Source organism: Alosa alosa, chromosome 22 (genome assembly GCF_017589495.1).
Source record: "Alosa alosa isolate M-15738 ecotype Scorff River chromosome 22, AALO_Geno_1.1, whole genome shotgun sequence".
Taxonomy (NCBI): domain Eukaryota; kingdom Metazoa; phylum Chordata; class Actinopteri; order Clupeiformes; family Clupeidae; genus Alosa; species Alosa alosa.
Genome location: NC_063210.1, coordinates 6,424,621 through 6,442,410, shown reverse-complemented (window position 1 = coordinate 6,442,410; position 17,790 = coordinate 6,424,621). Strand labels below are relative to the sequence as shown.

Here is a 17,790-nt window from a genome sequence, read left to right as displayed (position 1 = left end):
ACTATGGAAATCAGGGAATTAAATTATCGTAAACTATACCGTTTGTCTCTCTCCTCCATTTTTCTGTCGAAATATCTCACAGAACTGTGCATAGCCCCTTAATCCTATTTGACCACCATAATGACCACCTCGTAGGCGGTGGTAGTGTAGTGGTTAAGGAGCTGGGCTAGCGTGCAGTAGCCTGAAAGTTGTCAGTTCAAATCCCAGCTTCCACTGTTGAGCAAGGCACTTCACCCCAAGTTGCTCCAGGGAAAATGTGATCCCTTGTAATATATAGCTGACATATGTAAGTCACTTTGGTCAAGAAGTGTCTGCTTAATGTAATGATGACTGTCATCACATGGCAATGCTGACCAGATACAAACCCAAAGCCCCAGTCACTCACACAAAACCAGGGATGATTAAAATACTTTTCTTTACATATATTCTTAATGTGCATTTATTTGCGAAACACAATTTACATTAATAATGTTAAAATTAAATAAAAGTCACAATCAATCAAAAGCACACAAAGAGCTTTTCCGATTATAACATGTAGGAGGCTGTCTGATTTCATTTGACTGGGAAAGACAACCAGCGAGAGGAGAATGGATAAACATAGGTGGCGATTGGTATCTGATGATAATGCATGAGTATGTGTGTGTGTGTCTGTGTGTGTGTGTGTAGACTATTGACTGAATGCATGTGTGTGTGTGTGTGTGTGTGTGTTGACTGTGACCTCCAAGGCAAAATGGCTGTGATAGTCCTCTTCTCCCAGAAATGATATCGACCAGTGGTATGATTTCAGCATGTCTGTGATGAAAAAAGCATCAGGCTCCTGTGCAGTAGGGGGTGCTGTTAGAGACTCCAGCCCTCCAGCGTTTAGAAGTCAGGCCTGTCCTTCTTCAGCTTGGAGTAGTCCATGTTCACTTTGAACATCTGTGAACACACATATTCAGCATCCATGGTAAGCTTAGGGGTATTACTGAACATCTCTACCAAGATAATCACCTCGTCTCCAACAACTGTGATCTTACTCTAATCCTATTTGCTAACACAGCCTTCCATCCCATGATTTCAAGTGCCCTCTTGTCTGTTAGTGCTATGTAAGATATCTTGTTATAATGAGGCTGCATTCAACCTATTTGAATCTGATCTGTTAGCTTAACTTTGAGTATACAACCTCAATCACAGTTTTAAATAATTAAGCCTATGAAATACCACAAATAATTTTGCAGTATTCTGATTGTGTTTCCCATTCAAAGCCTTGCTTCAGAGCCTGTTGTTGCTTGATATGCATGTTACTGTGCATAAGTAGTATTTATCATCCAAATGAATAACAGTAGATGTAAGTGCATTACAAACACCTCCATTCTACCAGAACGAACAGACACTGGTGATGTACTGCCATAATACACTTTTTTTTAGAATTCCAAACTCTTACTAACAGACATGACAGGTGCACTGATATTTACTTTGTACTGGTGGTTCGGTTCCACTTTGTTCCAGGGCTCTGGATTGTTCGTACGGTCCCACCTGTGGTGCAAATATCAGACAACACTCAGCCAACACTACCAGTACAGTAGACCAAAGCTATACAGATCTTTTAGACAGAAACAAGCACATCCATATCAAATTTGGAGTAGCCTAGTGTGTGTGGTTCTGCTTACGAGCACTCGGGGTTCTTCAATGCCAGGCGACCTAGGTACATCATGGACATGGCGGCTCCTCCGCCAATGAAAACGAAGAGAGGGATCAACTGAGGAGGGAGCGAGAGAAGAACATTTGAGGGAACGACCGCTCCCGCACAAACCTGCCTCCTAAACTCACGTGCCACAAGTCAGTCAAAGCTGAACCGTACATGTAGCCTACCCACTCCAACATATGGGTAAATGATGTTGGAGTCATTCCAACTAAGTCTATGTGAACAGCAAGTGCCTGGACACCATTTCAGTATCAAGCCCAAATCCATGGCTGTGTTAGTTGAATGAGCGGAGGCTCCAGCTCAAAACAATCAAAGTACAATGTTCTGCGCAGTGACCGCCTTTTGCGTCAGGGCGGACTAATAGATCTGACATTCCACTGATAGGAAAAAAGAATTCTACTGTTCTAGAATTATTTACCTGAACCATTCAATTACCTGTTTGCTTTACTATTTCCTAATCAGGACTTAAATTATTTATACCACAGCCTCTGGTGACCGTCATATTATGACAGGTGGAGTATGTTTGCATTAGTCTACTCTGCTATATGGTAGCCTGTGATATAGACCGATCTGAAAAATGACATATCACACAGACTATTTCGAAAAGAATGGCCTAATTTACTCTTCGTCACCCTTGGACCACGCGTACGTTTCTATCCCATATTGTTATAGTTAACCATGTAGCATACAAGTTGCATGCCATGAGTGGACGGTGAATGGTGCAGCGTGTTAGATTAGTCTTGCCTTATGTACTGTAAGCGTCATGGTATGGCGACGTGCATATATGACCTATAAGGATGGCAGCTAAGCTATATGCTCGTACACGACGCCCATATGTGAACAGAATTCAGTTGTGTTATTTAATGTAGCATTTCATGAAAGCCAAAATATTAGACCACGACTCAGTTGAAAACCAGAAATTAAAATAGGTCTACCGTTTCACCACCAGTCCATTTTCAGCTCGACTTATAGAAACATTGCCGGTTCCACGAACAAGTGAAAGTAACCTGATATATGTTGTGAAGGCTATAGGCAGGATATAATAATGATGGTAACATTAGGTATACATAGAGAAAATGTGATCGCCATTATCAGGCAATTTAATCAGTAACTGGAGCTATCCAATCCATCTCATTTTCGATATTTGATTGTGATCTACCATCACAACGGGCCTCGACCTGCCTAAACGTAGAGTGTAGATCAGAAACGTTTAAAAAAAAATAATACCAAACAATTGCACTAATGGTATAGCCTACCATTTCGAACAGGACATACAGCTTCATTAATACTAAGGATATAGGCAACATCCAATTTTGGATGTCAAGGTCAAAAACCTTGCATCAGGCCTAAACTGACATTATGTACATACATATTTACATTTCCTTTATAGTAAGACGCATCGGGATATATACAAGATAAAGGATCAATTAGGAACCAAAAATATTCCAGATAAAATGATTAAATAAGTCCTGTATCTACACATATACACCACTTTGACGTTGAAAGAGATGCGACCAATCCACTAGCCGCTCGCTAGAGGGAAATTCTATACAATACCGACTCGTCTCAATGTCATTATAAGAGATGACAACCATCCAACCATCTAAGAACCTCTTATTCGAGTGGCTTGCTTACTTACCGCCGGGTGGGATTTAAGTTGTTTCATAACCGTTGAGAGCATTTTTGCAACTAAGGTAATCCGTTCACAACTTAATGTTACAGTATTGGTTTAAGAGAATTAATTAGCGCTCCGCTGGAGATGAGCGTCCTGCGCGGGTGTGCTCCTAGTCTGAGAACGGGAAATGAGTACGCGCGCAGCGATACCAGTATAACCCCGCCTACATCACTGACCCCAACCAATGATAACGAACGACAGAAAGATGATAGTCATACTACAGTTCAGTACCTACAGTAGATTACTGATGGGCGCTAAAATGACGTCAAAGTTCATTCCGGTCAACATAGTCATGACTAAATCACCGACAGTCATCGTCAAAAGCGGGTGTGTGAGATGGCCTAAATGACAATGTCTTGAAAACATGCAATGAAAAAAATAACATTGAACAGATTCCTAAAAAGGTCTTTATCTTGTTCAAAACGAAACAAAACATTTTTACAACAATGGAAGCAGTATCAACGAATCCATCCATGTGAATATTCCTTAAATCATAAGTGTCATCTGACCAGTTTGGAGAACATTTAAAAAAACAATAGTACCAAAAAGTAAAGAAAGAAAACCCTAAGTGCATGTGACATTGGCACATTCCATTCATTTTCACACAGCGTACTAGGATCATAGCTTATGCAGACAGTACAACAATCTCCTGTCTAATTTTTTTTTCTTTGTTTTTCAGATATAACAACAAAAAGTAAATTCAAGTAGAGTACAGGTTTGAACACAACACATTACCAACTAAAAAGTGCAAAACATCTCACAGACATCTATCTACCCTGTAAAAGAAAGAAAACAAAAAACGCTCAACTCTCATCTTTGTAGAACAAAACAATCAGAAATGCATTGCATTTCCAAACATGAAATCAAAGACTACCCAGCGAGGTATACTACTGGCATGTATAGGAAAGGTTGTCAACATCCCTTTCAAAATCAATAAATACCATATTTAAATAAGGAAGATTGTAATATGATATGGTCTTAAACCAAGATATTAGTTTAAAAAAAAACTTTGCACATTACTCAAAAGTGAGGTCTCTTGCGCCATTATAGCAAAAGCATACATTTTTTTTGCAGCAAAATGCAATCATCATACCCTTTCAACACATGGCTGGTCTGCCAACTGTTGAGAACCAGCATCTTAAAGCTCTTACATCTTCGAGCTCTCCGAAAACAGGTGGGGGGGGGGGGTTGAGGTGGGTCTGACAAGTGGATAAGTCAGGGTTGCAGTCACAAACCCAGTAGTCATTGGTTAAAATATGGTGTTGACCATGTTGAACACCTTGTCTTTGTTTTGTGTTAAGGTGAACCTCAAACGCTTGCGAGACCCGTCTTAAAGCATCGTCTCTCCTTCTCTGACAAAGGAATGCCTCACAACATGGAATGCTTAAATATTCTCAATGAAATTTGGTCGATTTTCTATGATTGTGATCTTTAAAACATATTTATTATAGTTTTGGTACTGTTAACACTTTGGCAGGAAAATGGTCTCTATTGAGATAGTAATATGCTGCATAGCATTTCCTTTGTAAGACTCACACCCATCTTAACACGTCATTTCTTTGGGCAGATGTCAAAATACAGGCCGACACTCACTTCTCACATCAGTAAACAGCTCTAGGATCCAAGAGGACTAACAAAAAAAAAGAAAACCCACAAGAGTTTCAACGAGGAACAGGGATCAGGTTTCTCCTTTCATCATGAATTAATAGCACCCCCTCACACACACACAAAACAAAACACACACACACACCAGAGCTACGCTACCCATCACAGTCTTGCTCCTGGCATCTCTCTCTCTTGGTAGTGGCAGCAGAGTCAGGAGTGGGCCTTCCTGTCCCTGTGCGTCCCGCCCGCTCAGATATAGGCGACACTGATAGGCTGTGAAACAGGAAGTCCATGGAGGATGGGAGGGGCTTGTGCAAACTGACTGGGCAAAAAGTGGAGCCTCTCCGTGGTGTGAAGTTGACCTTATCTGGGTCAGGGCAACAGGGAAGTGCACGGGATTGGGACTTGACTGAGAACCTACAGGACAAACAAAAAAAAAAAAAAAAAGGACAATACAATTAAAACCAATTAGATGTAATTAAATCAAATTAAATAATAAAGAAAGCATGTACAGATAATGGAGATGATGGAGACATGTACCCAATGTTAAAAGTATACTATGCAGTTTCAGGTATTTTTGGCAACTCTAGAGCTCAACCCGATATATACATTTTACTTTGCCGTTGTAAATAGCCTACTTCTCATGGCTTGTTCCCCCTGTACACAATGGAAATACTTTTGTTCTGGAGGCAAAGAACAAAAGGCAAAAACTTCTCCAAAGAGCTATATCTACTGACAACCTACTATCTATATCTACTGACAATATACTATCTATTTCTACTGTTTTACGATTCGTACGAGATGTCTTCAGGTCGGCAATTCTTGAAGTTGATTTGCTGGTTCTCACGGTAGCGACCTGCTACGGCTATGCTGTATGGCTATGCTAGGAGAACCATTCCCTTATTACAAGTTCAATTACCAAATTGGCTTCGTAGAGGTTATATTAAGGTAAAAATCTTGCAGTGTACCTTTAAAATGCGAGATCCTGAGACAAACCCAAAGAGACATAATATTGATATTACACATAAGAAATGTACACAATATTGGACATGTGAAACAATCCCATCTAACATTTTCGAAAACACAGGCAATGGAATAGAGTACTAAAGTGTGAAATCACGTTTCCGTAGCAACCATTTTTCTGTTTTACACAAACCAAATTAACAACGTGAAATACTATGCCAGACCAAAGTTTTATAGAAAGGGAACGGTTTTTATGCAAATTGATAAGCAGTTTGCCTCTCCGATGATTGAAGCAATTATTGAGAATAGATGGTCTTCATTTTTTATTAAAAAACCTGAAACTAACGTGGTGTTAACCGCTGTCGACATGGTGCAATGCTTTCAGAATGCAATCATCAGTCAGAGTCTCATAGCCTACTTGCCGATTTTTTTTCAGGTGTGTAAATAAATAAATAATAAAAAAAAAAAAATGAAAAGTGTCCGAAGCCACCCCGATTGACAGTAATAATGTTATGTAATCAAAACAGATTAGGCAAATTTACCGTTACGTTACAAACTTTATCTTTCATACTAGCACAAACTTTTCCCTTTAATACCCCGGAAAAACATATAAAAGCCTCGACATGTTACAATCTAGTGATGAAATTGATTTATTCTTGTTTTAAAAGAAAGAACACAGCGAAGCTATGGAAAATGCCATCTTTGGTTCGGTTGTTTAGAACAGAAAATCTGGTTGCCAGGACAATGTGACGTTTTCACTTTAGTACTCTGTTGGGCATTATGCAATACCTTCTCTGTCCAATAGATGGAGACTGCCATTTCAATATAGAGTTTGGGAACACACCACAGACATGATTACATTTCTCATGGCATTAGTCATCATTTAGCTGATGTTCTTAAACTTCCTGCCTGCTAAACTTAAGATGTGGTGCATACAGTTTGGGCTTTTGCCACATCAGATGGCCTTTATCTGTTTATGAAATTGTTGTTTTAGAAGTACAGAAATGTGAAACAAAAAAAGTTAAGGCAGTTAGGAAATCGCTTGGGGTGTTGTTTAGGCATGGTTAGGGTTACATGCATATGTGTCTTTGTGTAGCTCTGTGTATGCAACACATACCTTCATGCAAGGCTGTGTGTGTGTGTGTGTGTGTGTGTGTGTGTGTGTGTGTGTTGTACACACTCACATGACTTCCTCACACACCGGGACCTTCTCACAACCCTCGGGTGGCTCCCTCTGGAAACACACACTCTTGTTGGGACGGGGGGAGGAGGAGAATATGGCCACGGGCCCATCCTCCGCACACACAGGACCAAGACAGGGGGCAGAGGAGTCCCCGTCTACCCCAACCACCAGGCCTAAAGAGGGGGCAGAGTCATCCTGGTCGTTCCCAGATAGAGGGATCCCAGGGGGGGCAGAGGTGTCCCTGTCGTCCAGACTCAGAGAGCCCAACAGGGGGAGAGCAGAGAGCCCATCCTCCCCACACACCTCTGGGGGCGGAAAGGAAAGAGAGGAAGAGGAAAGCATCACAAAAGTGCAAAAGCTTTTTTTTCAATATTAGAAAACATTCTATATGAAATGTTGATATCAAAAAAAAAAAAAAAAAAAAAAAAAAAAAAAAAAAAAAAAGAGGTTAACAGCTTAAAGAGGTTAGCCAATGTGGGTTTCAATGACATGTTTTCTTCAAAATCTGCCCAATCTATGGTTTAAAAAAGTGAAATGCCTGTACAGTAGGGCATGTGCACACACACACACACACACACACACACACACACATCACAACATTGTATAGGCTACCCCAGTGGAAAAACCTGACCACTAAACACTAGTTTTGCTCTTTTTATTTTTTTATGACCCAAATAGTTTTGTCCTAAGCTACGCTGGAAAGCATTTTGGTACTTCTGTTTTTTTATACATATTTAAAATGTTAATTTATAAAAATAAATGTAACTGACTTGGTGGTCCTGCAAGATTGCTCAAAATATTGACCCGTGTATAGTCCCCATTAGCCCCAGGTCAGAGATGCTGGTGGATGGACTCACCTCTGACAGGATCAAGGGTGCAGGTCACAGGAGATGAGGGCAAAGACAGATCAGGAGAGGAGGAGGAGGAGGAGGAGGAGGAGGAGAGTATGGACGTGGCGGGAGAAGAGGAAGGAGAGGGGGAGGGGGAGGAGGAGAGGCAAGTCTGATGCTCGCCGCAGCAGTTGCAGTATGGGGGTACTGGACCTCTGCGTCCATTAGGGACCAGGAACTATACACACACAGGAAATCAGACAAAAACGAAGAGTGAGGTTTACATAGCAACTAAAAAATTAACCAGATATTGCCTCCCAGATCTCCTTTTCAAAAAAAAAAAAAAAAAAAAAAAAGTGCTTTCCGCTTTGCTTCACGTTCACAGAGCCAGGGCTGTGCACAAAGACTAGGGTTGTTTTCACAGCGTACTCACAGAATAGAGAACTAGTGGATCGTGAGAAATCACTTAGAAACGCCTACGGTACCGTTAGGTCTGAGAGCTGCAGTAGTGAGTGGTGAGAGAGAGAGAGATGGTGTGTGTGTGTGTGTGTGTGTGTGTGAGTGAGAGAGAGAGAGAGAGAGAGAGCTGTCTTACATCTGGGAGTTGTTGTAGTTTGTGTCTGTTTCTACGTGTGTGTTCTCTTACATCTGTGAATGTGTGTGTTCTTACATCTTGTAATAGTGAGTGCTGTTTAAAGATGGTCTCCAGCTCCTGGTCCAGCTTCTCCTCACTGTGTCGGAGACGAGTGTGGACTCCATTCAGAGGGATGGGAAGAGGCTGGCTCTGAACACACACACACACACAGTTATGTACATATTACACCACAATCATACCTCATACCCATTCATGTGAGCCAGTAATCATATGAAGCACAAGTGAAACACACACACACACAGTTATGTACATATTACACCACAATCATACCTCATACCCATTCATGTGAGCCAGTAATCATATGAAGCACAAGTGACACACACACACACACCTAAATGTAACATAACATTAAAAGGGTTCCAAAGAGGCATACACTCACTTTCCTCAAAATACTGATGTGTACTAGTGTTCTATGTGTGTATGTGGACGCATGCATGTTTGTTAACCAACATGCAAAAAATGAGACTTCACAGGTTCACCGTCTGCTTGGCAGGAGATGGGACACATGGTACTCATTCCCTGCAGCCTGAATTCCAGGCCTTCCCCTCTGGCCCTCTAGGCTAGATACAGAAATAAATACTGTACAAATCTATGTGTAGGGTGTGGGTGGGTGTTTTTTTGCCACACAGCTGACAGAAACTGGTATCTGAAAAAGGAGAAGCTTTGCCACTCTTCCTGTTGCTTCACTCTGCAACTCTCTTCACTTCCTCTCGTGTATGTGTGTGAGTGTACATACGCTAGCATGTGATCTTTCCCCCTACACTTCATAGCCATCCACGTGTGTGTGTGTGTGTGTGGAAATGTGTGTGTCCAGAGAGAATAGAAACAGGTGAACAGCCTCATCTCTGAGACCGCACAGAACCAGCTGAAGAAGTCACATACTTTTAGCCAGAGTACTTCTGTTTAGGCCTGTGAGTAAATTGCTTTAAAAACATGTCAGAGTTGCCAGAAGCATTAAACCTATCGAGAAAAACTGTAGAAACTGAGAAAAAAACAGTTATGAAAGGTTATACAAATTAACCGTTTTTCGCCGTGGATTTACATGACCGGGACTGATGACACCGCTTGTGCTACTGAGACAGATGTGCCACTGATACTGATCCCCAACAGCAAAAGGAGTGTACCTTGGAGACACCGATCCGCTCGACTGAATGATACGGCACGGACATGTCAGCCGAGGCATTCTTTGGCCTTCACGCTGAACTAAGTTACACTCACTGTGGAATGCAGCACTGTGCTAGGGTGCACTGTATTTAGAATAGTGTTGGGTACCTGGGTGATCCAGGGTGGGGAACCGGAGCCAGCCTGAGTGACCGCGTGGATCCTTCTCCTGTCCAGACTTCCCCCCAGGACCACAGCACACTGCTGCTGCTGGCGCTGCCTGAACCCCTGTAGAACAGAGGACAGCAAAGATATTCAGTAAGACATCAAGAGGGGAGGGTGCACAGGCACAGAGCATGAAAAGCTAAATTAAGGGTGAAGAACGAAAGAATATCAGAACGACATGCAGATTATGGCTACAAACATCCATTCTCTTTTGCTTCCCTTAGATTAGATTAGAGTCCCTTAAAATCTTTGAAACATTTCTGTATTAATACATGCTGATGCAATGCATTGGCCTTGTGGTCCTGACAAAACCACAGACAATTTACACATATTTCCGCCTCAGAAGAGGGTCAAAGGTAACAATTCAAAGGTCACCTCTTTGTGTGCTGCACTGCCCCATGATGCCGAGCGCTTGTGGCTGCCTCCCCCTGGACTGCTCTGCTGGTTGTCCGCCCACGAGGCTGGAGTCTAGAGTGAGGAGTAGAACTAGAACCATGAGGGTCACACCAATCATCAAAGACCATAGTAATCAAAATGTACACAACTCATGTAAACAACATCCTCATCACTGACCGGAGAAACAGACAGAGGCTGCATTGGAAATGTCTGTGCCATCTCATTTACCTATCCACTTTCCCTTGACCTTGATGGAAAACATTGTGGGGTCAAGGAAAGAGGACAAGAAGCTTTCTTTAAGACTTAGGAATAGATAACATCTAAGTAAAGAAAGTCCAACTCCATGTACACATGGTGCCGTAATTATAGGAAGGTGGGTATTGTTGACCATGTTGATCGATTGTTGCTACCTGGCAGAGGGAATTGTACGTGTTACATTCACGTTTCCTTTTGTAAAGAATACTCCAGTGTCCTCTATCTAAAAGAAGATTTGAAAGGAAGCGTTGGAAACACCTTTCCTAACCATACAGAGAATCTGAACAGCTATTATTACCACCAAGTCTTTTTCTGGTCGTTTTTTTCGGACAAAAAAAGACTTTCAGCCAGTCACTTGACAGACCATACCAACTGAGCAGACCAAACAGACAGCTCATCCAACATCCTGCAGACTAAGTATATAGTATAAGTATATATACTCTTTTGATCCAGTGAGGGAAATTTAGTCTCTGCATTTATCCCAATCTGTGAATTAGTGAAACACACACAGTGTACACACAGAGAGGTGAAGCACACACTAATCCCGGCGCAGTGAGCTGCCTGCATCAACAGCGGCGCACTTCAGCTGTGCCTAGTGGGCGGGGCACTTCAGCTGTGCCTAGTGGTCGGGGTTCGAACCGGCAACCCTCCGGTTAACCAGTAGGCCACGGCTGCCCCCTAAGTCTTCTGATTAGACTAGACTAATCAGAAGACGAACATAAAGGTTGAGTTTGTGTCTGAATGCCAAGGAGATATTGTGTAATGTAATGTCACATGAAAGTAGCAAAGCAAAGAGTTAAGTTTGAAAATGTTAGAGGATTCAAAGTGAAAACATCAGAGGGTGGGGAGGGCAGGTTTTGTTTTTTCTTGAAGGATGTAGCCTACCCACACCCTGGGTAAAGTGAGCAAAAAAAAAACTGCCGTTTCAGCTGACTAGGGTGAGGTTAAGCCCTTTTTAAAATGATGGCTGTAATGTGCTCCTTGTGCTCCACTCATCTGTTTCCCCCTGTATCTCTCCTTTGCTTTTTCCTCAACTCCGTTGGTTCCCCCTCTTCTTACACCCATCACACGGTTCCTGTGTCAAAACCACCCTATACTAAAAAAAAAAAAAAAAACACTCATGCAACCTGGTAAACTTGAGCACACATCCGTGCACAGGCACAGCCCAGCTTGCAGAACGCCCATTGAAGTACAGCTTGAGTCTTGAGTTTTGCAAATGCATACCCAGTCCAGTGGACACAGTAGTGCCTTTCAGGAAAGCGAGAAGTCGTCACATACAGTTGCAATGGCAAGCTTGTTTTGCATTTCAAATGAGCAAACCACTCTGGACCAGTGACTCGAACATGTTTAGTAGAACAGAGAGTGAGGACATGCAAATCATTAAATGATTGACTTTCAGCTCCAGCTACCTGATTCCCAAAGGCCTTGAGTCTGGCCTGAACCCCAGAGTGAAAAATGAGCATTGGGAGTTAAAGGTACAGCCTGTGGTTCTGCTGGAATGTTGCAGATGTTTGCATAAAGTGGTATACTGAACTTGTTATGGCTCCCTTACCTGAGTGGACTTGTCCTTCTTGTAGTGTGATCCTTCCCTGGGCCAGTGTCCATGTAGATATGGGCCCACAATGGCGTCCAGTGAATGGCTGTGTGGATTCTGTCCAGTTAGTGAGCACCACAACGGTTTCTCAGACACTGCAGAGAATTGACAAAGATGCATAGGTGGACTTAGGATAGTGCAATAAATCATGTCAGTCATGCATCTACTAACTAACTTGACTGCAAGGATAAACTACAACCTATTTTGGCATTATTGCACAAAATCCGTTCCAAAAAAGAAATTCTGTATGTTGAGACAATACTAGACACATTTTCCATTGCGGTTTCTGCCCACTATGAATCCACAACCGCGCTAACTATTTTACAAGCTGTTCATGCAATAACGTTACTCAGTCCATCCTGAGCTACACTGAAATGGTGAGGCTTTAATTTTATCGCAAGACCTTTCGTGGAGTCTCTTTAAAAGGAACATAATTTCCCCATCAATACATTATTGTTAATACAGAAAATTAACACTGTACAGTTACATACAAAACAAGCATTGGTGCAACGGGATGAAAAAGATAGCACAATGACATTGAACTTTTGTCTGTAGACTTAAGGGGTCACTTAGCTGATCCTGCTAAAACGGCGGGCAACATGTGGGTCATAACGATGCAATATAAAAAATGATAATTCATGCAAACAACTCATTTGGAAATCCAACAATTGCAACAAAAAACATATTGCATGTATAGCATCTCACGTTTGATGACCCATGCTTTCAATGACCAATCTCACAGAAATATTGATTTAAGTTAAGAGGAAAATGAGCTGAATGTAGGCTAATTTAACATTATAAGCAGATGGCTAAGTCCATAGTGCGGGGCACAATGACCTCTGTTTAGAGAAGAGCTAAAGAAGAGGTTGCAACATTGGTCAATGTGCATGTGCAAACTTTTACTTTACCTGGTTTGGCATCTCTCAGAGCCGACTGGGGTTTGCTAATACTGTTGTTGTTAAGCTGGAAAGGGACAGTCGCCTTCATCGGCTGCATACCAGAGCTGCCACGGGCGACCCCAACTCCGCCGCGGCTACACATCCCTCCCTCTCACGCATGGACCGACAACCGGAGCAAATCGCTGCTCTCTCGCTAACAAACTAACAAGTTAAGTTTGCAGGGCAGACGGTAACTTTTACAGACACGGCTAAACTTTAACTGTTACACAAAGTCTACTGACGAGCTCATTTCAGTCGTTTGCCTTTTTAGGTCAATTTAGTGCTTACTTTGGAGCACTACGTTAGCTAACGTTATAATACGTGCACTGGAGTTGCTACTCGAGAAGTTAGCAGTTGTTTTTCATAACTCCTTTCGAGCTTTCTAGAGGTCGACTAAATTAATTTGCGAACTGTACACAACGTCACTAACAAATAAAATACGATCTATATCTTATTTGTTTCTTTTTTGGAAAACAGTTCCTATTGTTTAGCCATCTACACTGCGTGTTATCTGAGTTCCTCTCCTCCGTATGAAACGCTTCTCATCCAACTGCTGAATGATGGACCATCTGCACGCGATAATTAATCCAAAGTGGGTGGGGGTGTCTGTGAGAGAAAGTTTTGATTGGTAGTTGACAGCATCCATACTACGTTTATTGGATGAAGTAGGCCTACTATCAATCCAGCAATAGGTTACTGTATGAGTCGATTAGTTTACTAATTACGACACGTTACACTGCATTTTCATTAATCCCTGAAAGATAAATAGATAGCAGGTTTTTGAAATCAAATAATTCATTCATTCATTCATTCATTCATTCATGCATTCATTCAACATGTACGTTTCACAAAAAAAATTGTGGGCCTGGGCCATTTTGTAAATTAAAATTTTCTACATTTACTTAGGCCCTATGCATTTCTACATTTACTTATGCTCTTGTTGCTCTAGTGTTCCACCTCATCACACACATTTCAGAAAAATCTAAAACATAGCCTATTCTTAGACCCAGAGAGTATCATATCAGTAGTTTTGGTTATCAAACTCCAAAAGGTCTTCATAATTAGCCTACCAGTGGTCCCCATGCTTAGGCCTACCAACAGAGGAGTCATCTTCAATCAATCTATTAAGTGGCATTTTGACCAAATGCTCATGAACTAAATTGAACTACACACTAAAGCACACTAAAATTCCCCTCAGGATGAGTAAAGCATCTATCTATCTATCTATCTATCTATCTATCTATCTATGAATTTGCGTGTAAGTACATATGTGACCAACATTGCTGATTAGTGGTCAATCAGGTTATGACTCATGTACAAGAATATGTTGGAACCACAAAATAATTGGACCTCTGTGTGTGTGTGTGTGGGGGTGTGTGTGGGTGTGTGTTACAGACAGAAGGAGTTTTATAGTTAGCTACTTGAGGGAAAGAGTAGAGGGACACCTTCTGGGTGTATCGGTATTCAGAGGTATGTATATATCTGTGTCTGTGTCTGTGTGTGTTGCTGTTCTTCTGTGTGTGTATGTGTCAGTGCCTGTCTGTCTGTCTGTCTGCTGGGTGTCGGCCTTCTGAGGTGTACAGTATCTCGCAGTGGGCGGCATGGGACGGCATGCATTGTGGGAGATAAGGGCTAGTGGTATGGGAGGGTTGAGTGTGTTGTGGGAAGCCAGGCATGTGGAGATAAAATTGTATGAATGAGTATGTGTGTGTGTGTGTGTGTGTGTATATGTGTGTGTGAGAGAGAAAGAGACACAGAGAGAGAAAAAAGATAGAAAACAGTGTGTGTGTATGCTTATGTGGGCATATGTATGTTGTATTTGCTGTGTGAGTGTATGTGTGTGTGTGGAATGTCTTTGGGAATCATATGTGTGTGAGTGTATATGCATGTGTATGTGTGAGAGAGACTCTAAGAGACACCACAGACACACACTGAGAGAGAGAGAGAGAGAGATTGAGATTGAGAGAGAGAGAGAGAGAGAGGGGAGGTCACGTTTTGAAAACGTCCCCTAACAGCTGCAACATAATGCATCTGGGCAGGCAGGCAGGGAGGGCAGGCCTCAGAGAAACCGAGAAGCAGGCCTTTCAGAGGCACACCCCTGATTTCAACACCCTCCTGTGATCTGGACGCCAACCTCCAGTCTTTTTCAAACACACAGCCCAATCTCTCTCAAATACACTGTATTCTTGTCTTTCTCCTGAAAGAGAAAGTACCAATACAATTGGAACGTACTGTATTACAGAATAGTTATAATAAATTAAATGTTTAAATTAAGTATGTATCAATACATATGAAAGTCTATATTGTTGTATTGCTTTGGCAACACTGTTACACTGTCATCCCAATAACACTTGTTTGAATTTGAAAAAGACTGAAGTAGATAGGTAGATAGATAGATAGATAGATAGACAGATAGAAAAAAATAGAAAGGGGGGGGGTGGTCACTGATAAGCAGATTACACTGGTTTCCTCTTTGACTCTCTGCTCTGGTCCTGTGCATGGCATTCTTAGCTAACCCCTATGTGTACCCAAAGAATTAATTCAGAGCCGTATGGCAAAAGAATGTCCTTTTTTACTCATCTGTTAAGCCACCGCTTCCATATGACCATGTGTGTTTACACATTGCTTTTGAGGCCAAAGACTCTTTATAAAGACTAATTAATGGATGATCCTGACCCAATGACCCAAGACGCCCAGCCTTTGTTTCACCTGAAAGGCTGCTTTGGCTTGGGAACTCTGTTTGATGCTTGCATACGCGCGCACACACACACACACACACACTTGCATGCCCCCACACACATGTTTGTATTCATGCTCTAGGTTCAGTGAAAAAAATTAAAGGTAAAGTCTACAACATGCATGCTTCCCCAGTCTCACTTCATCTTACAGGCCATTATCTTTCTATTCAAATACCCGTTAGGCCAGTGCACATACAAGGGTGGACACCATTACACAAGGACCTAGCCCTACAAGATAATGGGTGTGTACACAGACACACACACACACACACACACATACTGTACACATGCCAAAAACACCACCATACACACACACACACACACACACGCCAAGACCACAATCATACATACACACACATGCCAAAAACACCACCACACATACTATCCCTTTCTCTCTCACTCACACACACACACACACACACACATTTATACTTACATAACCACAACAAGAACACCCTCATACATGTGGAGGCACGTGCACACATACGCACAAACACACACAAACAAAACTACAGCAACAATCGATACATTGTCTAACAAAAGAGGCAGTTTTTATTGCATTCGATTTCAAAATGATAGATGTCTTTGTTGTCAATAGTGTATTAAATAGGTTGGCTATTGTGGCAAGGATAAAACATGTCATGATGTTTGGATAACCCCACACACGTACACAGCACATACATCACTCACACACAGTTTCATAACCTCTTATAGGGATAACTTTCTTAGCCAGGGCCCAAGCCGGCTGGTTCCAGGCCTAACCCATTCCTTTCACCTCACTTCCTATCCAGCCTCAGTTGTGAGTCTGACCTGACATTTACCTTGCGTAAATATTCAATTACTTTAACAACACAGCCTCTAATTACCTAATTTCAACCATATCACCATCAGTGTTTGCATAATCTTGCCATGGTTTTGCTCTGTTCCCTCAGCTAGGCAACTACAAGCCTTGTCCTGCTTTTTTTTATTTACTATCACAGACTGCGGAAGCAAGCACACTTACAGTACATGAATGGCCCGGCAGACACAACAAATGTTAAGAACACACATTGGCTTTGAGAAAGTTAGCAGAATGATTTTGGTCCATGATAGACACTGATAAAATCGTATGTGCATATAATATTTGTATAGGAATTAGTTGGCTAACGTTTGCTATTGTTTCTACCCACAAAGGGTTCAATCTCCATCACCATTTAAACAGTACATTTCTCCATGTTGAAGACTGGAGAGGAGAGGAGGAGGCTGTGAAGGGCAGTACTACAGCTAGTCCACTTGTTTTGCTGTTGTTTTCCGGTGGTTGACAACGTTGACATACAGACGTTCAGACATTTCTATGGCAGAGAAGCTGGTCTCTCCGCAGGAGACAGATTGGGTTTATTTGGAAAAGGAGAGAAGGTTGCTATAGTTTCTACACTGAGTTCACATACCCAGGCCCTGGTCTCACAAATAGAGTCTCTGTTGGGAATGTCTGCATTAGGGGAGGTTTGTCTTGGAGTGTGTGTGTCCTGTGACGTGTCTCTTGCCAGTTAAATGTCATCCTGTTGTTGGGCATGGTAGAGTGTGTGTGTCTGTGCCACCTGCGGTGAGATAACTTGCATGTCATCTGGAAAGTGTGTATGTGGTTGTCTAACTGTGGTGTGATGCCTGTATGTTCTCTCTGTGTGTGTGTGTGTGTGTGTGTGTGTGTGTGTGTGTGTGTTTGTCATGTAGATGTAAATGTAGATAAAGGGATAGAACAGACTCATTGGCTGTTTCTGAGGCTCAACCAGGAGAGTCCCACAATCCATTGTGACTGGCTGAAGACTGGGAACAGGCTATCCCAATACACCTCAGTGCAAAAGTTCTACAGCACAGGTCTAGCAACGGTCTACAGGAAGAACCACTTTCCACTGGTGGAACCATGTGACGGCTGAGAGGAACACAGAGGCGTCCTGAAGAGCCGCCATCT

At 42.1% G+C, this 17,790-nt stretch overlaps 3 protein-coding genes across 5 annotated transcripts in view; all 3 read right to left on the bottom strand.

The window, feature by feature from the left end:
* Nucleotides 1–423: 423 nt before the first annotated feature.
* Nucleotides 424–3,497, bottom strand: ndufa4b (NDUFA4 mitochondrial complex associated b). The gene is made up of 4 exons (XM_048233160.1): nt 3,324–3,497; nt 1,650–1,738; nt 1,455–1,515; nt 424–918 (listed from the first exon to the last, which is right to left on the bottom strand). Exons 1-4 carry the CDS (start codon nt 3,363–3,365, stop codon nt 862–864), a joined length of 249 nt encoding a protein of 82 aa, XP_048089117.1. The 5' UTR covers nt 3,366–3,497; the 3' UTR covers nt 424–861.
* A 1,579-nt stretch (nt 3,498–5,076) lies between these two features.
* LOC125287376 (protein FAM117A-like) lies at nt 5,077–13,661 on the bottom strand. Its single transcript, XM_048233159.1, has 8 exons — nt 13,075–13,661; nt 12,125–12,261; nt 10,297–10,389; nt 9,868–9,984; nt 8,611–8,724; nt 7,968–8,178; nt 7,112–7,415; nt 5,077–5,381 (listed from the first exon to the last, which is right to left on the bottom strand). Exons 1-8 carry the CDS (start codon nt 13,205–13,207, stop codon nt 5,120–5,122), a joined length of 1,371 nt encoding a protein of 456 aa, XP_048089116.1. The 5' UTR covers nt 13,208–13,661; the 3' UTR covers nt 5,077–5,119.
* A 2,708-nt stretch (nt 13,662–16,369) lies between these two features.
* rundc3ab (RUN domain containing 3Ab) overlaps nt 16,370–17,790 on the bottom strand; it is a 9,154-nt gene continuing 7,733 nt past the window's right edge. For all 3 annotated transcript variants that reach the window (XM_048233156.1, XM_048233157.1, XM_048233158.1), the window contains one exon: nt 16,370–17,790. This exon is cut by the window's right edge and continues 358 nt beyond it. The gene's annotated coding sequence lies outside the window, so the exon portion shown is untranslated.

What these genes read in the sequence shown, in the direction of transcription:
- LOC125287376 (XM_048233159.1), bottom strand. Translation starts at nt 13,207, where the DNA reads ATGTGTAGCCGCGGCGGAGTTGGGGTCGCCCGTGGCAGCTCTGGTATG. An exon ending in AGAAGGACAAGTCCACTCAG is followed by an intron (nt 10,390 to 12,124) that starts GTAAGGGAGCCA and finishes TCCTCACTCTAG; the next exon opens with ACTCCAGCCTCGTGGGCGGA. An exon ending in CCGGTGTGTGAGGAAGTCAT is followed by an intron (nt 5,382 to 7,111) that starts GTGAGTGTGTAC and finishes TTTGTCCTGTAG; the next exon opens with GTTCTCAGTCAAGTCCCAAT.
- ndufa4b (XM_048233160.1), bottom strand. Translation starts at nt 3,365, where the DNA reads ATGCTCTCAACGGTTATGAAACAACTTAAATCCCACCCGGCG. An exon ending in AACTTAAATCCCACCCGGCG is followed by an intron (nt 1,739 to 3,323) that starts GTAAGTAAGCAA and finishes CTCCCTCCTCAG; the next exon opens with TTGATCCCTCTCTTCGTTTT. An exon ending in TTGAAGAACCCCGAGTGCTC is followed by an intron (nt 1,516 to 1,649) that starts GTAAGCAGAACC and finishes TTTGCACCACAG; the next exon opens with GTGGGACCGTACGAACAATC.